This window comes from Aplysia californica, unplaced genomic scaffold (assembly GCF_000002075.1).
Source record: "Aplysia californica isolate F4 #8 unplaced genomic scaffold, AplCal3.0 scaffold00923, whole genome shotgun sequence".
In the NCBI taxonomy this organism is placed as follows: domain Eukaryota; kingdom Metazoa; phylum Mollusca; class Gastropoda; order Aplysiida; family Aplysiidae; genus Aplysia; species Aplysia californica.
Genome location: NW_004798193.1, coordinates 237,365 through 258,363, shown reverse-complemented (window position 1 = coordinate 258,363; position 20,999 = coordinate 237,365). Strand labels below are relative to the sequence as shown.

General features: G+C 37.4%; 1 protein-coding gene across 1 annotated transcript in view; it reads left to right on the top strand.

The window, feature by feature from the left end:
• Positions 1–20,999, top strand: part of LOC101861693 (cilia- and flagella-associated protein 91) — a gene marked incomplete in the record, with an annotated part of 33,185 nt that overhangs the window by 3,348 nt on the left and 8,838 nt on the right. Inside the window, 13 exon segments of the mRNA XM_013089311.2 lie at positions 447–604; positions 1,567–1,665; positions 3,026–3,082; positions 4,497–4,681; positions 5,306–5,483; positions 6,054–6,149; positions 7,037–7,098; positions 7,643–7,824; positions 8,726–8,866; positions 11,932–11,961; positions 15,611–15,727; positions 17,504–17,515; positions 20,528–20,599. Coding sequence (XP_012944765.1) covers positions 447–604; positions 1,567–1,665; positions 3,026–3,082; positions 4,497–4,681; positions 5,306–5,483; positions 6,054–6,149; positions 7,037–7,098; positions 7,643–7,824; positions 8,726–8,866; positions 11,932–11,961; positions 15,611–15,727; positions 17,504–17,515; positions 20,528–20,599 — 1,389 coding nt within the window.

Here is a 20,999-nt window from a genome sequence, read left to right as displayed (position 1 = left end):
AAGAGCGGTGTCACTTCTTGGGGGTTTATGGGAAAACTATTACACCTATATTTAGAAATGACGCACATAATTTAAAAAAGATAGTTCGGCTGCCGGTTAAAAATAGACCCGCGCGCATAAGTTGTAGTATTTCCGCACCGTTCGTTGTTTTTGGAGTGCACCCCACGAGGGGTGTCGGAATAGCACACAGTGTCGGAATATGCACCCTCTACCCTAGAGCTTGCTGTTGAGCGGGGATACGCTATACAGATGCTATTATTATTATTATTGTTATTATTATTTGTACTTTGCAGAGTCTTTTGACATATGTCACAACTCTTTGTGTATGTTGGGAATTAAAAAATCTGAATATTGAATCTTGTTTAAAAATTTATCCAGTCTTTTTAATGTCCTTGCTTTTTTAAGTTACTGCACTGCCCTTATAGTTTTTTCCCCTCTTGCTCTAGAAACGGGTGCCGGAGTACAAGACGATGTTCTCAGAGCTGCGACACTTCCCAAGATTTGGAGTGCGCCTGGATGTGACGGATCCTGTTCCTAAGTCGATGAACAGAGAATGGAGAGGCTATGGGGAACAACACAGAGAGAACATGATCCGGTACACAACGTGAGTGACCCTACCTTGACTTTTCTTTGCTTATGTTAGGCACATATTGAAGATGAAGGGCGTGGCTGAGAAGTTAAGAAAAGAAAAAGGTAGAATTGAAGAAATGAAGCAGAAATGAAGAAAGTAACATTCGGATGTAAATTCTGTTTATCCTAGATGAGATTTTACTCCCTAGCTGCTATAGGGTTAGCTCATCCCCTGGAGTACATTGGGAAAATCTCTGTCCCTTCAGCATGGAATCAGGCACTCATCAATTTTTGGGCATATAGAGCTAATAATATCATCCGCAGCTTGTTCATTTTTATTGCATTTGGCTAAAAAAATGCCTAGAAGTAACAGTAATAGGTATACTTATAAATGACGGTTCATGTTAAAATAAAACAAACCTGCACCCCATCATTACCAATATATGTGAGGCAGTGTGGTGAAATCAGGCACTCGTCAAAATAATGAAAATGGAGAAACTGGTATTTTTCAGCAGGTTTGGGAATTTTTATTGAATTTTTGTTTTTCTGATCAACACCTTTTAAGCCCATTAAAAAATACATTTCCGTATAGATTTTACTGGAAAACGTTCTTTAAATCCATAAAAGATGTAAATTTTCAGTTTCTTCGGGCTCTCAGGCTAAGGAAATAACTCATCTTAGGCGGCCGTTTTTGTGGTACTTTTTCCTCTGAAACCAGGCACCCCACTCCTTCAATTGCCAATATATGACTTGTATCTAAGATAAATGAGTATTTTCTTCATCAAGAGCAAGGCAAATAAACAAACTTTAAGATCATACCAATAACTCCATATGCCAAAAAATTGACGAGCGCCGGATTTCACCACATCGTGATACATATCAGCTCTACGTTTGTACGGGGCGTAGACATCTGCCGATATATCGGCAATGCATTTGGAAAGAGTAAAAATTTTTTTTCTGGATTTTGTTATAGATGAAACATTTTTTTTCTCTCAGGTTCAACTATGACCCGAATGTACAAGTTCCCAAGCAGGATCTCACAGACTTCCACAATGCCGATGTTATTGGGAGGAACCGATTCCTGTATGCAAAAAGGTAAGTTATGTGCTGAGCTTGTTCTGTGTTGTGGGTTCCAGATATATTTAGTGTTGGTATGTATATTACTGTTTTAGCTCCTGTAAAAGGCAGCTTGCACTGTATGATTCCCAGGAAGTTGAAATTGTTTCAGAATGCTATCAGGTCTGCTGGGGTAGTAGTATAGATTGTAAAGCGCGTAAAATTATTGTTATTATTATTATTATTATTATTATTATTATTATTATTATTATTATTATAATATTTTGTCTTCCCTGGCCACGGATGAATTAACTTTAGACCTACAGACCAGGATGCATGATGTACAAAATGATACTTTTACTGCTGTAAGCTGACAGAATGCCTTTTAAAATTTTAGCGCCAAATTTTTTTTTGCTAAATCAAAAGCCTGGTCAGTTACCCTACTTGTGTGAAAAGATCAAAGTGAAGCTGTGACTATTTAAAAAATATATTAGAATTCATATTTTGGAAGAACACCTTTTAAAAAATGGTTACACTGACAAAAAGCCTCTTTATCTCGAATTTAAAAAAGGCATTTTGTCAGCTTACGGCTGTTTACCCTTTATTGCCCCAAATGAGCACCTCAGTGAGTGGTGGTATAAATCTAGCAGTCTACTCCAATGGAGAGTGGGCCCTGATGTTCTGTAGGCTCAGGGAAGACTGGGCCGAAAAGTGTTAATGGAAACTCCAGGGAGGAGATGTATTATATTGTGTGGAAAATGACTGTTTCTGAGTCTGAGAAGAGCCTCTGGAAAATTTATAGGAATTTTTTTCATGTTGGTTGTGGCACCTCGTACGCGATAATTTGGAAGCAAAAGAAAGCTGTTTTTAATGACTTATCTGAGTGCATTCCTGCAAACCCTCACCCGTCAAAATATAGGTCTTGGTTCTTCATCATTCTCTAATGACTGAATTGTACTCGTCAGGGTATTCTATACTGTCAAGGAGAAAATTTTGGAATACAGAAAAATAGACCTTTGAATTATTTCTGAGTATGATGTTGATTAACTGATTCAGCCTCCAGCACCGCTCACACTCAGATATATTGGTGCCTTTCTTCACATCATTTTCGTCTCTTCTTTTTCCCTTACCACTTATATTTCAACTCTTTTTTTCTGGTGTCATTGAATCGTACTTTATATGTTGAACTTTTTTACATGTACACAATGGGATTTGATCAAATTTAGATATTTCTTTATTGACTTTTTGTGAGATCACAAGTGAGGTCACGAAGCAGGCACAAATTATTTGCGTCCAGAGTCAAAATTTTCTGCGGGCTGAATCAGTTTGCAACACCACTGAGTGAGATTGCCATGTCTCCCACCTCAACTTTATTTATTCTGTCATTTTTATTTTTCAGGCCCATCATTCCTTTCCTGCAGCAAGTTCCCCCTGAAGTGTTACTGGCCACTGCAAGGTTTGTACTTTATGTTTACTGGCTTCGGTGGCATAGTGGTTAGGCTCTCAGACGGTTTTGGGTTCAAATCCCATCAGGGGCTCGTTTTTGTGTCTTTGGAAAAGGCACTTTACACGAATTTTCCTCACTTCACCCAGGTGGGAAGTGGTACCCAGCTATAGACAGTGAAAGATCTTGTCAGTTTGTTAGTGTTCAAGCGCTTAATGAAATGTATGCTTCCCAGGAAGCTGAGAATGTTTCTGAGTGTTCTATGGTCTGCTGGGGTAATAATATAATGTAAATCACATAAAGCTTGCTGTCAAGCGGGGATATGCACTATACAAATGCTATTTATTATTATTGTTATTATTATTCTTATTACTGTAAAATGACTTTCATTCAATAAATGTCTAGGTTAGAATGATTTTTTAAAACTTGAAAACTGTTGTTCTTGTCTTCCCATATTGCTGTGTGTGCAGCCAACTTAATAATTGCAGAGGTTGAAAAGCAGTGATGTAAACCCGAAATCTGTTATTTTGATTTTTAATGACTATATTTATGATCTGTTGTGCCTCAAAGTACTGTCTGTGAGCAATAGATAAATTCACAGGTTCTTTGGTTCCTTCTGTCAGGACTCACATTGTGAATGATTGATGGATGCTCTGGTGTGGTTTGCTCCTTCTTTCTGTCAACCTTATCTCCCTTCCTTCTTTTTGTGTTTGTTACTCTCTTGTAACACCTCTAATCTTTGACGCTTATATGACCTTAATGTGTTGCAAGTGCAGTAAAACTTCTACTAAAACTAAGAACTCACATATTACTATTGTTTTCTAATTTTAGATAATATATGTGTCACGATGTGGTGGAATGAGGCGCTGGTCAATTTTTGGCATTTGGGGTTATTAGTATCATCTTAGAGCAAGTTCATTAGCCTTCCTTTTGATGATAAGAAAATACCTGTCAATGTTAAATAGAGGTAGAAATATTTTCGATTGAAGGTCAGGGTCGCTTGGTTTCAGAGGTAAAATTAACAAGAAAATGTCTGCCAAAGTTTGGTAACTTTAATAGCCTGAGAGTCCTTGGAAACTGAAAATGTAAATTTTTTGTGTGCCTTTAATCAATGTTTTACACCACACAAAAATGGATTTTTAAATGAACATGAAAGGTGTTGAGCCAAAAAAACAAATTCGAAAAAAAATTGTCCATCGGCCAAAAAATGACAATTCCTTTGATTTCCTGATTTTGATGAGCGCCTGATTTCACCAGGATGCCTCACATATTATGTTATAAATCTTTCACCTGCTTCTGTAAACAAAAAATATTCATACATAAGATCATGTTATTATCTCTTCATCTCTCTCTCTCACTCTCTCTCTCTCTCTGATGCGTTATCTCTCTTTTTTCTCAAAAGTGATGTATACATCTTCCTTTGCAGACAAGACCCCCTCGCTGGCCCTGACAATGTGATTGCCGAGAGGGCGCCCACCCCGCCCACCAAAACCATCGAGACCCAAACAGACTACAGGGACTCGGAAGCTCAGACCGATCCATACACGCCAGAGTATGTGGTACGACCCGGAGAAGCCCCCGAGCTCCTTACACTGGCCACTTTGTCTTTTGGTACGTCGCCGTGTGGTTCAAACTGTTTTTCTTTCTTAAAAATTTTTCTGTTTAACGCTCTGAGTCCTGACCTCCTGAGGCTACCATGCCCCTCTGCCTGAGTTCCAGAGCAATATATTACTGTGATTCATAACGTCGCCATATTCCAATCAGGGTAGTATTCATCATTCCCACTGCTAATTCTGAAAGATTTTCAAAACGATCAGTAGCGTCCTTTGTTGTCAACGCTGTTTTCAGTGTGCATTTCGTCCCAGACGGGCTGGGTTGGGGATAGGGTCTCACTCACTGGTGTACTGGTTGCAAGGCATACGGGCAATTTTTCGCTTCCCTTATGCTCCACTGGTATACTGGTGGCTAGCCATAAAGGCAATATTATGCACCTCCGGTTTACCACTGGATAGGGCTCTTAGGGTTAAGCTCAATGAACCAGAGGGATTTGTAGTTATTCAATTCCGAAACTCAAAGGTAACTGCACTCAATTCAGTCTGATTTGGTTATCTATGTTGTCTCTTCAGATGTGGGATACATTCTAGATGATCTCAAGAGAGAGGTAAAAATACTCAAAACTCAAATCTTTTTCCTCACACGCCATCTGAACCCATGTCCTCCTTGTTTCTCCCACAGGTCGTGGCTTGCCTGCTGGTTTGGCTGAAGTTGAGATGATTGAGCGTGCCAGAGCCAAGAGGGCATGGGAAGCGAACCTGCCGCCACTCAGCGACGTGTCCCAGCTGGACAAGAGGAGGAAAATGATGGATGAGATGGAGAGAAAGGAATGGGCCTTGCGAGAGCAAGAAATTGAAAAGTAATTTTGTCCTTTTTTAAAACCAGTTCAGGTTTTCTTTTCCTTTGAATGTGAAAAGGCGTTTTATCAAACCAAAAAATAAACAAACGAAAAATCATGATTCTGATAGTGCAATCCTAGTTTGAAAGTCTGTGGAAGGGATAGTTTGCAGTGATGCTATACAAACACGTTTTTTTTTCCATTACACAAAGTTTCTGCAGTACCGAGGATATGTTTTAAAACCCTTTGATCTCCTATCTCTTGAGGCTACCGTGCCCCTCTGCCTGAGCTCCTGAGTGATATGTTACTGCTAACATTCATTTGATCATCAGAATCACATTCCATATCCCAGTCAGGGTAGTCCTCATCATTACCAGCATCTAATTCAGAAAGATCTGTAAAATAATAAATAACCGCCTGTGTAGTAAACACAGTGTCCTGTACGGGTTTTGTCCCAGATGGGCCGGATTGGGGATAGGGTCTCGTTCACCGGTGGCTTGGCATACAGGTAGGTTTTACATTCCGCCAGTATACCGGTGGTGAGGACTCGAGCAAAGGGTTAATGTTTTTACCTCTGGATTCCCTTCTCAGGCTACAAGAGGCTCGACTGGAAGTTCTGAAGCAGCTGCTGAAACAAAGGGAGGAAAACCACCAGGAGCTGAACATCAAGAGACTGGACAAACTATGGTGAGACAACTCAGCTAAGCTACTCTTGTCAATTTGTTTGGTATGAGTGCTGAATTGACTACTAGCACTGTATGCTTCCCAGGAAGTTGAGAATGTTTCTGAGTGTTCCAGGGTCTACTAGGCTAATAATATGCATGGTGAAATCAGGCGCTCGTCAAAATAATGAAAGTCAAGAAACTGGCATTTTTCCGTAGGTTTTTACGGAATGTTTGTTTTTTGGCTCAGCACCTTTCATGCCCTTTGACGAACACATTTTTGTAAGGATTTTACTGAAAAACGTTGATTAAAAGCATAAAAGATGTAAATTTTCAGTTTCCACGGACTCTCAAGCTAAGGAAATTACTCAACTTTGGCATCCATTTTCTCGCTAATTTATCTCTGAAACCAGGAGAGCCCCCCACCTCCTTCAATCTCCAATATCTTGACTTGTATCTAAGATAAATGGATATTTTTTCCCTCAGAAGCAAAGCAAACGGACAGGCTTTAAGATGATACCAATTACTCCGTATTCCTCAAAATTGACGAACGCCTGATTCCACTGCATCGTGACACATAGAGATTGTCAAGCACAAGAGCTTGCTGCTGAATAGGGATATACTCTATACAAATGATATTTATTATTATTAATTATAATAACACTTTAGTTTGTTTTTCCTTATAGTCACACATAAAAATCAAATCTTTTTTTTTTAGGTAAGGGCTAAAAATACTAGGTGCAGAGTCACAGAGTGCTCCTACTCTGAATTTTACAAATTTGTCTTGTTGGGTTTCCAAGTTTAAAAATGTCAGGATTTCATCAATTGTGGATTTTTAAAAAGTTGATTATGTCAGAGACAAAGTCAGTGTTTTCATGTAGTTTTTTTATTATTGTCCTCACTGATTTCCAGGGCCGGCAAGCAGAAGGCTAAAGAAGCAAGAGTGAAAAAAATTAGAACTGAGCACATCAAAGGTTGGTGGCAGTTTTTGATGAATATCTTTTATCTTTGGTCGGTATGCACTTTTTTTAATGCCTCCAGTAGTCGAGACAAGATTTGCGTTCAAGAGAATTGTTTTGTGAAACTGAGGAAAAAAGAAACCGTTGATGACTAGTTGAATTCAGAGCTGTGCTCTCCTCAATTTGACAATATAACATCTCTATTTTTTCCTGCTATGCCAAGGCTATCTTTTAGTATGAAATCTAAAAGTGACATCTATGTTAACCTACTGAATTAGTCATTAAATCAAAAGTAGTGAACCTATTTTGATGTAGTTCTCCATCTAATGAATGAACTCCTGCTAAAAGAGACCTGTTTTGACGTCGAAGCTGGTGTAAAGGATTGTGCCTGAGCTCTGAGTGGTACTTCCCGGAGATAAGGAGTAAAGCTGCTCTCTACTCAATAGAACATAGATCTACTAGTTTTCAAGTTTTGAAAAAAAAAAAGCAATATGTACTTAATTTTTTTAGCCATTTATATAGAAGTCCTTGTTCATACATTATTTTTTTCCTTTCTTAGCTATTCGTAAGATGACTGAGAAGCGGGCACAAGTTGAGACTTCTTTCAAACGAAGGGCAATAATTCAAGAGTATGCGGACCCAGGCTCGCAGACTTATGCCCCCTTGACAAGAATTGGCATCTTCCTGGACCGCGGCTCAGAGCAGTACTTGGTCAAGTCGAGACATTTGTCTACATATCAGGTGAGTGAGTCATGGAGGATTGGTTGTTTTTTTTTAGATTTGTGAGGCATCGTAGTGAAATCAGGCAATCATCAATAGAATGAAATCGAAGAAACCGGCATTTTCCGGCAGGTTTGGCAACTTTTTACAAATTTTTGTTTTTTTGATCAAACCTTTAATGTTCTTTTAAAGATTCATTTCTTTGTGGATTTTACTGAAAAATGCTGATTAAAGACACACAATGTGTAAATTTTCAATTTCCAAGGACCCTTCAGCTATGGAAATCACAACACTCTGATGCCCATTTTCTCGTGAATTTTACATCTGAAGCCAGGGTTCCCCACCTCCTTCAATTGTGAAAAGCTCAACTTTCATTCAAGATAGATGGATATTTTATTTCATTGAAAGCAAGACAGATGAACAAGCTTTAAGGTGATACCAATAACTACGCATGGCTAAAAATTGACGAGTGCCTGGTTTCACCATGTCGTGACACACATATTTCTAGTGACTAGTCATAGTAAGATAAATGTGATCAAAAGGTTGTATGAATAAATCAGAACTAAGATCAAGTTATGTCAGTGTATAATTATTGTTTACATTGCATGTGTGTGTGTGTGTGTGTCTGGGGAGGGGGTTTGGGGGGGTTATGTTTGTTTGTGTGTGTTTTTGTGTGTGTGTGTCTGAGAGAGAGAAAGAGAGAGAGAGAGAGAGAGAGAGAGAGAGAGAGAGAGAGAGAGAGAGAGAGGGAGAGAGAGAGAGAGATCCAGAGAGAGAGAGAGATCCAGAGCATGGGTATGCCTCTGCACTTTTCAGCACATTCACTACCATACTGTTTTAGCCGCAGTCAGACGAAAGTGAGCAAGCTATAGTTTGGTTTGTCACTGTCAGCGTCATCATCAAACTGTCATCCTTTCTCCAGGGACTTCTTGAGCTTGAAGCGTCACTGCCAGATTTCGTCATGTACCCGAGGGTCAGGGCTCCGAAACCATCCACCGTCACCAAGACAGGATTCATCAAGAGGAAGTATCGCAAGGAAAGAGAACTCACTGAGGTGTACGAGGTGAGTCTCCACCACAATGGAAAGTTGGCGAAGTGTGGCCATAATCTTGCTGACTGACTGTGTTGTTGATGTCACTTAACCTGAAGTATGAATTATTATTTCTCAACTTTACTTTTACTTTTCCGATCCAGCGGCCATCTGAGTTTTAGCCCTTCGGCCTGTCGATATGGCAAAGAATACTATTTCTCAAATCCTTTTTAGTTTCCTCCTATTTTTTTCGTAAACTTTCATTACTTTCTTTCTAATGTGAAAAAATAATCAAGCAATGAGACTTCAGATAATTCTGTCTAGAATGTCATGTGTGTGTCTATTTGTATTGAATGACATGGGTACATATTTTGTGGAGTTGATGTCAAAAATGTTAGTTACAAATATATTCTGTATCTCTTATCTCCTGTTTCAAAAGAAATGAAATATTCGTGATCACTGTCTTGATCTGTCTAACTTATTTTAAATCTTTTGTGACATGTAGGTTCCGTCTTGTTTGTGTGCAGTTACCTTGGATTTTTTGGTATCATTTCCCTCGAACACTAATTTCATTGTTCAGAAATAAGTGCGATGAGTCTTTTGGAAGTGATTCTTCTCTAGTGCTGAAATGGTGGGATTTTTTCTGGTCATAACAGTTCCTTTTATCACTATGAAAATGTCTTCAAGAAAAAAAGAAATTCACCCTCCTTATGTAATGTCCTTTAAACCAAATTTTAGTTGACAGGTTATTTTAGCTCTTTTTCTTTGCCAAGTCTCCCAGGAATATAGTACTGCTGTTTCTCTTTGGGTTAATTTTCAAATGGCCCACTATCTATGGCAAATCCATGCAACGAACATAGGTCAACATGTTAAAGAAATGAAGTGAAATAATTTGCTTCGGTTAAAGTTTATGAAATGTAGTAGAAAGAATTGCCAAATTATGTTGTTTTTTTGGGGTGGAGGGGGGGGGGGTCGCCTTTTCCAGATGTAGCCGTTATTCAACTAAAGACACCAAGGAACGTCTTACAAAATTGTGTATCGTCATAAAGTCATAAGTGTCCTAGCCATAGTTCTGGGTAGTGCAGTTTCTTTTGTCGCTTTAATTTTGTCGAAACTTTATAAAATGACAAAAGCACCTATGGAATGATGCTGACAATTTACTTTTTTGAAAGTGTAATGGTGTCAGCTGAACAGGTCTTTGTTCAATCTTGCTTGGCACTTAAATATATCTGCATGTGTAGAAACTAATAATGAACACTTTATAACACCAATATTGTATACTGTGGGATGGTGGGTGGTTAGCGGGTACTCTGGCGTGGTTTGCTCCTACTTTCCTATCAAACATCTATCTTCCTTTAAATCTGTCCTCCTTCTTTTATTTTCATGTTACTATCTAGTAACACCTCTAATATTTGGCACTAATACGACCTTATTGTGCTGCAAGTGCTGTAAAACTCTTACTTAACCTAACTAAACTGTAGGATATGTTCTTTCAGCAATGCTCTTAGTTTTCATCTTTGGACCTTTGTGCAGCATAGGCGTCATCAAGCTCTCTCCTGTCACCATGATGTATTATGAAAGCAGTCTGTGCTAGGTTTATAATTCATTTTTTCAAATTGTTGTTTTTGCATCTGTTTACTGTGCTCGCAACCGGGTAGTTTGCTCATAGACTGCTAATTATGAGGCACTGATTATGAATATAACATTCGATTTTTCAACGGAATTGAAAATTAGAATAATTTTTTTTCTGCCCTGGCTGGGCCTTTGGTTGATGAGTCACGACACGGCTCAACTAAAATGCTGCCTGGGGCACTCCAAGTGACCCGTCTTTTGTCGGGAGGTGTTGTGCCATTTTGGTGGACACAACCAAAGCGAAATGTCATGGACTGCTAAGGTGTGAAAACCGGTGCTCCGTATCAACTAGCGAGTTCTTGAGAGACGGATGACTTATGGTTGGGTGGTATCTGGTTAGGTGGATTCACGGGCTTACAGTTCTACTTGGTTCCAACTGACGTGTGGCCATTGTTGCACCAAATCATCAGTGCCTAGTACTTAACTTTTTCATTTTTCATCGTCTATTGCATTAAGTGTCAACGGGAGATGCAGTTTTCTATGGTAGGCTAGCTCTGCAGCTCTTTCAGTTGGGATATTATGATTTGCCAGGGTTTCCTTAACTCCTTCAATCCACCTTTTGTTTGGTCTACCTCCTCCTTTATAGCCTGAGTACTTGATGTTGTAGGTTCTCGAGGCTGACTGGCTGGGTGTCGTAACAGGTGGCCAGACCATAATTTAGGCTCAATTTTTCTACAAAATGCAGGCAGAACTCAAGTGCCAATAGTTGCTCTTACTTCTTCATTTCTCTGCCTGTGTTGTCTTGTAATGATATGGGTTTTGCAGAGATATTTCATCTTGCATGCAGGGCCTAATACTCTTCTCAAAATGAAAACAAACTTTAATGTTTTGCTGTGTATTAGTCTTGAAGTTCTGAACTTCTTGTATCTTATCAGGTCAATTCTTTATTGTTATTAGAACTCTATAAATTTCCAATGGAAAAGAAATGCTCACCACATTTCTGCTTCAATCAGTGAGCTCAAGGCACTGTCTGTTGGTCAAGAATCTCAGACTATAAGCCTAGGGTCTATAGTTTGCAAAGGTAGGTGACCCGAGACAGGTGTTAAATCAAATATTTGTGAAGAGATGAAGAGATAATCGAAGAATGTACCTTGCAACCTTTTGCATTTCAATAAGGCTAAAAATATTGGAAAAGTAACAGGGTATTGAAGTTAAAATTTTCATATAATCAAAAAAGTTGGCTGAAAATTATATGTGAACATATCTAGACCTACTGACTGAAAAATATAAATCTAGTTCAAGTTTTCATTAATTAAAAATTTGGCTGAAAATAACTGTAACAAGACTTCTGACTGAAAATGGAAAACAATAAATTAATATCCTGAGCTAAAAACTGATTTTCACTACAGAGAGTTTAAATAGCTTTTAACAACTACTCCTTTCCTGGTTTTGATTTTCATTTCACTAGCATGTTCTTTTTATGAGTTTGTTTATTTGTACATTTGAACACACTAACTGTCTGACAGATGATGAGAAAAGCAAGGCTTGAGGCTGAGGTGACCTTTGTTCGACTTTTGTTTTATTCAGTATTTTATTTTTTTACTCTCAAAAATTTTTCTCCTTTCAATTATTTTCGTTCCACTTTCACCATGCCTCTCAGATACCATAACCTAGCTTACTTATTAGAAACATATTTTTCTGTGTTACGTATACTCACTCTTTTTGTGGGAATTGATCATGGGTGTACAATGACTTGTGATGAGGGAGTGAGGAGGGAACTGATACTGATATAAAGACGAAATTGACAGGCAGACTGGCAAACAAATAGAAAAGCAGACCAGAGATGGAAATGAAGGAGTGAAAGAGGGACAAAGAAGAAGAAGAAGAAGAAGAGGAAGAAGTGGAAGAAGAAGGAGAGAGAGATAGAGAGAGACACAGATCGAAAGGGAGAGAGAGAGAGAGACAGAGAAAGAGAGACAGATCAAGAGGGAGAGAGAGAGAGAGACAGATCAAGAGGGAGAGAGAGAGACAGAGAGAGAGAGAGAGAAAGAGAGACAGATCAAGAGAGAGAGAGAGAGAGAGAGAGAGAGAGAGAGAGAGAGAGAGAGAGAAAATTAAGCAACAGGAAAACGAATTGATAGTCTAAATGGGTCAAAAGACATTAGAACATGAATGTTATTACATATTCTGCATGCACAATTTCCTTCACACTTTTGCACATTTGAATCGATTGATGTAGAAACATTATTTATTATACCTGTATATTATGTTGTATCATGTTTTCTTGCATTAGTTCAGACAAACTCTGGATGTGTTTTAGGGGACAATGTAGTTTTTTTTATATACTTTTGATAGAAGCGCTCTCCTTTTTGCACTATATTATTATTATTAATAATAATATTATTATTATTATTATTAATATTAATAATATTATTATTATTATTATTATTATTATTATTATTATTATTTATAATATCATTTTTATTATTTCTTGTTATTATCACCCCTCTTCCGTGTCTGAGCGTGCACTTATACATTGCACACTGTCCACTCTTTTTGGTCGTACAGTTTATAGGTGTAACTGCAATGAAAAGTGCTCAATCTCTTTTTATACGCTTATTGCCCTATCTTAAAACTAAATTATTTTGACCACGCTTTCTATATTCTTTCTCATATAAATTCACATGTTCACAGAATCTTTTGCTAGAATGAGAGTGGGTTGGAAGAGGGGGTGGGGAGGGGACAGAGAGGAGGTTAAACGTTATCGATACATTAGCATAAAAATAACTGACCCCCCCAACAAAAAAAGGGAGGGGGGGAGGGAGGAAGAAAAAGAACACATGCAAGCTTCAAAAGGACATTTTGTCTCTGAGGAGAAGCACTTAAACCCATTTCTCCCTTTTTTGTTGACTTTACGACATGATAACCCTCACTCTCCAGCTATCGACAAGCTTCTTATAGCCATTTTAAAACGTTCATTATGCATCTGATGTGTAATCACTTGGTTGCAGAATGGTTAATCTTTAGCCTTACATTATTTTTCTGCAGTCAAGGAATAGTAAACTTACTGGGTTTTTTTTTATTACTATGCTCTCACTTGTATAATTTTTTTGGGGTCATTTTTCAGTCAATTTGCTAATTTTTATTTCTGCACCTTTTGCCTTACTGCATTAATATAGAACCAAAGCTTGTAATCTTTAGCTGTCAGTCACAGCTGATAAAATCTTACGTCTATCTAATCTAATTCAAGTCTGGGGGATTTGAGATTTTGAGATCTTGACTCTTGACTATTTCTCTCTCTCTTTCTCTTTCAATCTCTGTCTCTCTTTCTGTCTCTCTCTCTGTCTTTCTCTCTCTCTCTCTCTCTCTCTCTCTCTCACACTCTCTCTCTCTCTCTCTCTCTCTCTCTCTCTCTCCCTTTCTCTCTTTCTTTCCTTTTGTCTTTTTTTCTTCTTTTTCTTTCGTCTAACATTTCACTCAGATTCTCTGTCTGTCTGTCTGTCTGTCTGTCTGTCTGTCTGTCTGTCTGTCTGTCTGTCTGTCTGTCTGTCTGTCTGTCTGTCTGTCTGTCTGTCTGTCTGTCTGTCTGTCTGTCTGTCTGTCAAGATATATGTGCATGTTCTGTAGTTACTTGTCTCATCCCCCCCCCCCTTTTTTTCCCCTCTACCCTTTCCCTCTCCCCACCTCTTCCCTTTCTGCACCCCTTACACTCTACCCCACCCCTATCCCTCTCCATTTTCCTCCTCCTACTGTAGTTCCCTCTTCTGTAAATTAAAAAAAAAAGCAATGATCATTTTATTCTTGTTATTGTAATTCTTTTTTTCAATCTTGGAAAAAAAAAGAATTTATTTACTTTGTATCATTTGTTGATACAACTTCTGTTGCATGTTACTACAACAATCATTTTAAGCAACTGGAATAGGAAGTCTCCATGAATGAATTAAAAACAAGCTTTGAGTGGCATTTCCCTTTACTGAAATAAAATGAGAGGTAGTAAACAGTGCCTGCGGGGCCATTGTAGGGAAACAATTTTTTTCACTTTTATGCTCACATTTATTCTGCCTACCTTTTTTTGCTTTGGTTTTTGCTATACAATGTCTCAGAACTGTTTCTATCCATTAAAAAATTATTTTTTTTTGGGGGGGGGGGGGGGGGGGGTTGTATATATTATATATATATATATATATATATATATATATATCTTTTCTTATTCAAAATCCATTTTAGACCATGATTTATCCTCAAATGTCCATATAGCCCTCATATATTAGAAAAAAAATCTTTTTTTATCATCTCACATATTATGACTACATATTACACTTGTAAGAAATGGGCTGATAAGGATAGTAACGATAATAATAAAACTGATGAAGAGGATCGCGAAGATGTTGATAATAAGGATAATGAAATATATTGTGTTGATGATGTTGATGGCAAATATTGTTATTGGTCTCAGCTGAGCTTTCAAAAGATGGTTGTGCGCTATGGGACATGCCCCCATATTTAGCAATTTTCTCAGAATAAAGCTTTTGTCATATTATTATAAATTATATATTTTTTGTACTCTTATTGTTATTGTATTTGAGTAATCTGCATTTTTTGACGGACAATGTAGGAAAAGAAACTAGAAAGAATTCAATTTGGTAAAATACTGTAAAATTGCACTCAATGGGGGACAATGTTTTCATTTATAGCAGGTCATGGGGATTGCACGCAACGGCAAAAAATTCCGCACTGTTAATGTATAGTTTTGGTCCAATAATACAATACCATGTATTTAATATCAGACGCAACCACGTGTGCTTAATTCTGTGTGTTTCTTTCACTTTGTATAAAAACAGGTAAAGAACGTGCCGTGCTCTCGAAATGTCGTAAGGCCTACTATTCTGTCCTTCACAGGCTGCTAAAAAAGATTCAGTTACTGAGTTGTTGTCTTTTTTCGGTCATTGTTTTTTACACCACTATTTCAAGAGATAATAGTATAGCTTGTAAAGCGCATACAGCTTGCTGTTGAGCAGGAATTTGCGCTACAAATGCTATCTATTATTATTATTATTATTATTATTATTATTATTATTATTATTATTGTTATTATTGCTATTATATTATTATTGTAAGTGTATGATGATTTATTGCATTTCGTACTTAACACAAGCAAAATGAGTTCCTTGTACATAAAATTTTGTTCATTTTTGTTTGCCTTAGGCTATCAAGGATGAGAAAGAACGTGGGCAAGAAGCTGCGAAACCGCTGAGGTTCTTGCAGAGAATTGAACGACCCATTCCTCGACCCCCGACCCCGGAGATTGACAGTCTCGATGAGGTGAATGATTTTCATGAATCTTGTTTCTTTTTTGTGATCTTTATGATGTACGCCATTTGTTATTTTGTTCTTACACGGCCAAGGATCCAAGATGTTGCTGTGACGTACAGCTTTTGTCATGCCTTGCGAAGCACCAGAATCATGATGGCACTGTTCGTCATAGGTTCTATTCTGCATACTGTTTCTATTAGATTCATTTTGTAAAACTTCTAGCAGATTCACGGGCAGCAATATTTTTTATGTACAAAAAAATAAATGTGAGGCAGCGTGGTGGAATCAGGCTCTCGTCAATTTTTGGGCATGTAGAGTTATTGGTATCATCTTTAAGCTTGTTCACTTGTCTTTATTTGGATGAAAAAAAATATCAATTTATCTTGAATACAAGTCGAGATGTTTTCGAAAGAAGGAGGTGGGGGTCACCTGTTTTCAGAGGTAAAATTAGTGAGAAAATGGCCACCAAAGACAAGTTATTTCCTTAGTTTAAGAGTCCGTGGTAACTGAAAATTTACTTTTATTGTGCCTGTAATCAATGCTTTTCAGAAAAATCCACTCAGAAGTTCTTTAATGGGCATGAAAGGTGTTGAGCCACAAAACAAAAATTTAATAAAAATTCACAAACTGCGGAAAAATGCAAGTTTCTCCACTCTGATTATTTTGACGAGAGCCTGATTTCACCGCGCTGCCTCACAAATTTTCTTTTGAAAGATAGTTAATAGTATTTACAAACCAGGTCTGATTATAGGAAACTGACCACTAAATCAAATCTAGCGCTACTCTTTGTCCCTGGGGATCCAAAACTGTTCTGGATGAAGCATGAACTGCCCCTGTGTCATGGAGGGGTTAATGTGATGTCATAAAAGATGTCCTTAATTTTGTCCAAATAAATTATGTGTGAAAATTTGATTTAATTGAAATCAGATGCCTTACTAGCTCAGAGAGAATGTGGCACACACTAGCTGATTGATTGATAGACACATAAAGAGATGGGCATGGACAATTCAAGTTGGAGTGGCAGGAGTGTATAGAGGGAGAAGGAAAGAAGAGGATAAAAAGGAATGAAGTTGGAGAAAGGTGTGGGAAAGAGAGAAAGAGAGAAAAATAGATAGAAAGATAGATAGAAAGATAGAAAGATAGATAGATAGATAGATAGATAGATAGATAGATAGATAGATAGATAGATAGATAGGGTGGGTGGGTGGGTGGATAGATGGATGGATGGATGGATGGATAGATGGATGGATGGGAGATACAATGATAGCTAGGGAGAGAATAAGCTACGGAGAAAACATGTGAGCGACAGAATAATGCTAGTTTTTCTAATGTTCTTCTCCCAAGCATTTAAGTTTTTCTTGGTTGGTACTGGTGAGTCATCTATGAACAAGCTACCTAATGTCAAGTTAAAGACATTGTTCAGTATTTTGCTGATTTTGAAAAAAAAGAAAGATTCTCTGGGCTTTACATAAAAGCTATTGTTGAAAACTAGGTGTGGTCGTTTTGTTAAATTTTGAACCCTTCATGAAAATTGATAACAAATTATGTCGATTGTAATTATTTTGAAATTGTTTCAAATTATACTGAGGGTAGTGTATATTTCCCATGAAGTTGAAGATGAATTTCACTTTATTTTTGATATTGTCCTAATTTTGCCCATCAAAGGAAATTGTTAATTCCTCCCAGCCTGGTTATTTTCAGAGGAACTCAATATTAATGTACCGCTATTTCACATTCTTACTAATCTTTGGTCATCTCTTACTTGGAACATTTTTCTTGTCTCAGGAAGCAATCAAGGTGAATGTTTGGACACTTGTTTGTATATTGTATTCACTCTTTCTTGTTTTTTTGTTGTTTTTTTGGGATTTTTTTTTTCATGTTTATTTTGCATTGTTGAAGTTCTGTTCCAGTTTCAAAGGACTTCTAGAACTTATTTCTTTTCCGTGGTATTTCAGTTTTTGAGCATTGGCTGGCATTTTTGCTGAAAAAACATAGCAACATACACTTCAGAAAAATGATATGTCGCAAATATGCTTAAAATTCAAAATAGTAAGGCACAAAACTCAGAAAACTACATAACAGAAGAGGAATGGGGAAATCTTTCCGCAGTATGTAATTCTCAAATAAAGTCATAACTTTGTCATCTATACGTATTATATTTGTGAAAGTTTGTCACTTTGGCGGCCTAAAACTTCCCAACCACTTAACTTTCGAATTTGACTAAATTAATGGTGGTTCAGAATCATTTAAATGGTGCACAGTTTTAATGAGTAGTCTGAGGTCAGTGTAGTTTAATTTTCTGTTTTTCATTAGTTTCGTTTAGATCTAGTCTTGGGAAAGTCCCTCTTCTAAGACGACATTGTAAACAAGCGAAATTTCTGTTCACTACTGTGCGCACCTTTGAAATTCTGGAATGTACAACCACGAAAATGGAATAGAGAACCGATCTATTTATCTCTATATCTAGACGTTCTAATTTTTTGCATCTTTCAAGATTTATTGCTCCATTGAAGTAGAGTGTAAATATAGTAGGCCAATGACTTTCAGTTGATGTTAATACAGCGATCTTTCCTTTCATCGAAAGGGGGTCCAGCTAATATATTGCCGGAGAAAAGAATTAATCAAAATCATCGAATATTATTGTTGAGAGAGAGAGAGAGAGAGAGAGAGAGAGAGAGAGAGGGAGGGAGGGAGAGAGAGAGAGAGAGAGAGTGGAATTTGGAGGAAAGAGAAAAGGGAGCAGGTTTTACGTTGGGGCTCAATTTGTCGTCTGTCACATTTCTCCTGGGTTGTCACAGCCTCTTGGCCCTGCATGCTAATTAGTGTATTGTTATCACAGGCTGGAAAACTTGTTGGAAGGAGAAGCATGTGTGTGACTCAGGGTTTTTTTGTTGTTCTTTTTCGTTGAGACTGTACATTCCAACTCGCGGGGTAAGGTCATCAGCTGACAAAAAGACATTTTTTTTTACCGTCTAGGAAACTTAAAACAATAAGTGAAAAGACATTTGAATATCAAAGTTCCAAGATCTGGATTGCTTTGCCAAGTAGTTCAAGAGAGATCAAATCCTTTGAAACATTCAAATTTTAAAGTCAGCTGAAGTCATTTCTGTTTTTAAATTGATAAGATGCACATTCAGAGAGATTTTCTTTTTGCTCAGAACACAACGTTTTATGTTACGGTTGTATTGTATCGTAAAGCACTAAGAGCCTGTGTACTTTAATCGGGGTTGAGCGCTATATTATTTTTATTATTATTATTATTTTTTAAAACATTTTAGTGGCGTGGAGGTGTGGGTTTTTTAGGTTGCTCTTTATTTGGATGGTGGGGTGGGGTGGGGGATGGGGGGATTGGGCTGTTTTCTTCTTATCATTTTGTTTTCACTAAATTATTTTTTTTGGGGGTGGGTGAGTGAAAAGAGATGACAGGATTTGTGATGTTCTCAGTAATGTGACTGTGGTGACTTATTTTGGTTGTTTTCTGTGTTGACTTTGGGTGTAAATTTATTTGAAAATTTGCCTTTAAGATTTTGGTGTTCGTACTTCTTGCACATGTTGTTTGACTTTAAAAGAGGGAAAATGAAAACAGACTAGGGGTTAAAATAGTCATTAGAGACAAAGATGATTGGAAGTGACAAAAAAGGGAAAGAAATGTGGAAAACCGACAATGGCAGGAAATGACTGTCAATGTGGTGTCAATCAAACTTGGTTGACTAATTCTATTGGCCAACAGCTTACCATCCAGAGATGCAACTCTCTGAGGAATCAGTATCATCCATGAACATGTTAAAACCTAATTCATTTATCTCTGTGAAGTGTATCACTTCAGCGCGTTTTCCCTACCCAACAGTTACTACCTGCTGTTGGACCAAATGGTCAGTGCGTTCTCACCCCTATCTGTGTGTAGTTGAATGCCAAACTCTTACAAATACACTAATTTAATATTATGATCACTAAGTGGCAGATGCAACCAAGATCCAACAAAGAAATAAATAAAAAAGAAGTTTCTCACCTGCTGTGATAAGGTTGCTGTCAAAATGAACATTATTGTGTATTGATGTGATTAAAATTTTTTTAAACAATCTGTGCATGTAATAATGATATATTAATTATACAACATCCATTATATAATTTTCAAACACATAATATTATTTCTGTGATTTTAAAAAACCTATGATGAATTCCTGTATGTGGTTTGAGGTATGCTTTTTATGTGACTTGTTTTATTGTCAGCTTTAATTTTTTCTCATCATACTGACATTCTTTTATGAAAGTAATAATTGAAGTGAAATCAGGCCCTCGTCAACGTAGTGAAATTAAAGAAACCAGCATTTCTCCGTTTGTTTGGCAATTTTAACACCTTTTAGATCAATTTAAAACCTCATTTCTTTGTGGCTTTTACTGAAAAACATTGACTTTAGGCACAAAGAATATAAATTTTGAGTTTCCAAGGACTCTCAAGCTTTGGAAGTCACCAAACTTTGGAGGCCATTTTCTCGCTAATTTTACCTCTGAAACCATCGACCACCACCTCATTCAATCACAAATATCTGCTCTCTTTATCAAGATAGATGGGTGTTTTTTCTCTGAAAGCAAGACAAATGAACAATCTTTAAGATGATACCTATATCTCCATAGGCCCAAAAATTGACCAGCACTTGATTCCACCTCGTCATGACACACTTTACAATTTAAATTCTGTGTATATCTAGGCCTACTGGTATTTTTACCTTTCTTGTAAAGCCACAGAAAATTTCCCACAGGGACTATACAATGTAACCATTCTATCGTGTCTTTATTTTTTGTCTTTAGGCTGAGGAGAACAAGCAACTGGCCGTGATCTTCCTGCAGCAGATCATCCGAGGCCGGGCCATACAGAACAATGTGAGTGCAACGTTGCTCTTCATGGGTGTACTATATTAATATTTATGTAGCTGCTTCACATTGCTACCTCAGAATCACAAAGTTTTATCTGACATTTTGGGCCGTGTTAAGTTACTAAGACCATGAGGTCAGAAAAAGAATGCTCTATATCCTTTATAAAAATTGTAAGATTATTCTACTTCTTATTCTACTTCGTAAACAACTGATTTTTTTTTACCTCAAAGGCCACACAAACCATTCATAAAGGAAATTATATAATTTAAACAAGTGTGCATGTCAAAAAGAAAATAATTGCAACAACATTTATGTTGCTATATCACTCTGTCGCCAATCGGCATCCCATGAGAGAAAGGGACGGCTTCTTACCGTTGCCAATCGGCATCCCATGGGAGCAAAGTGT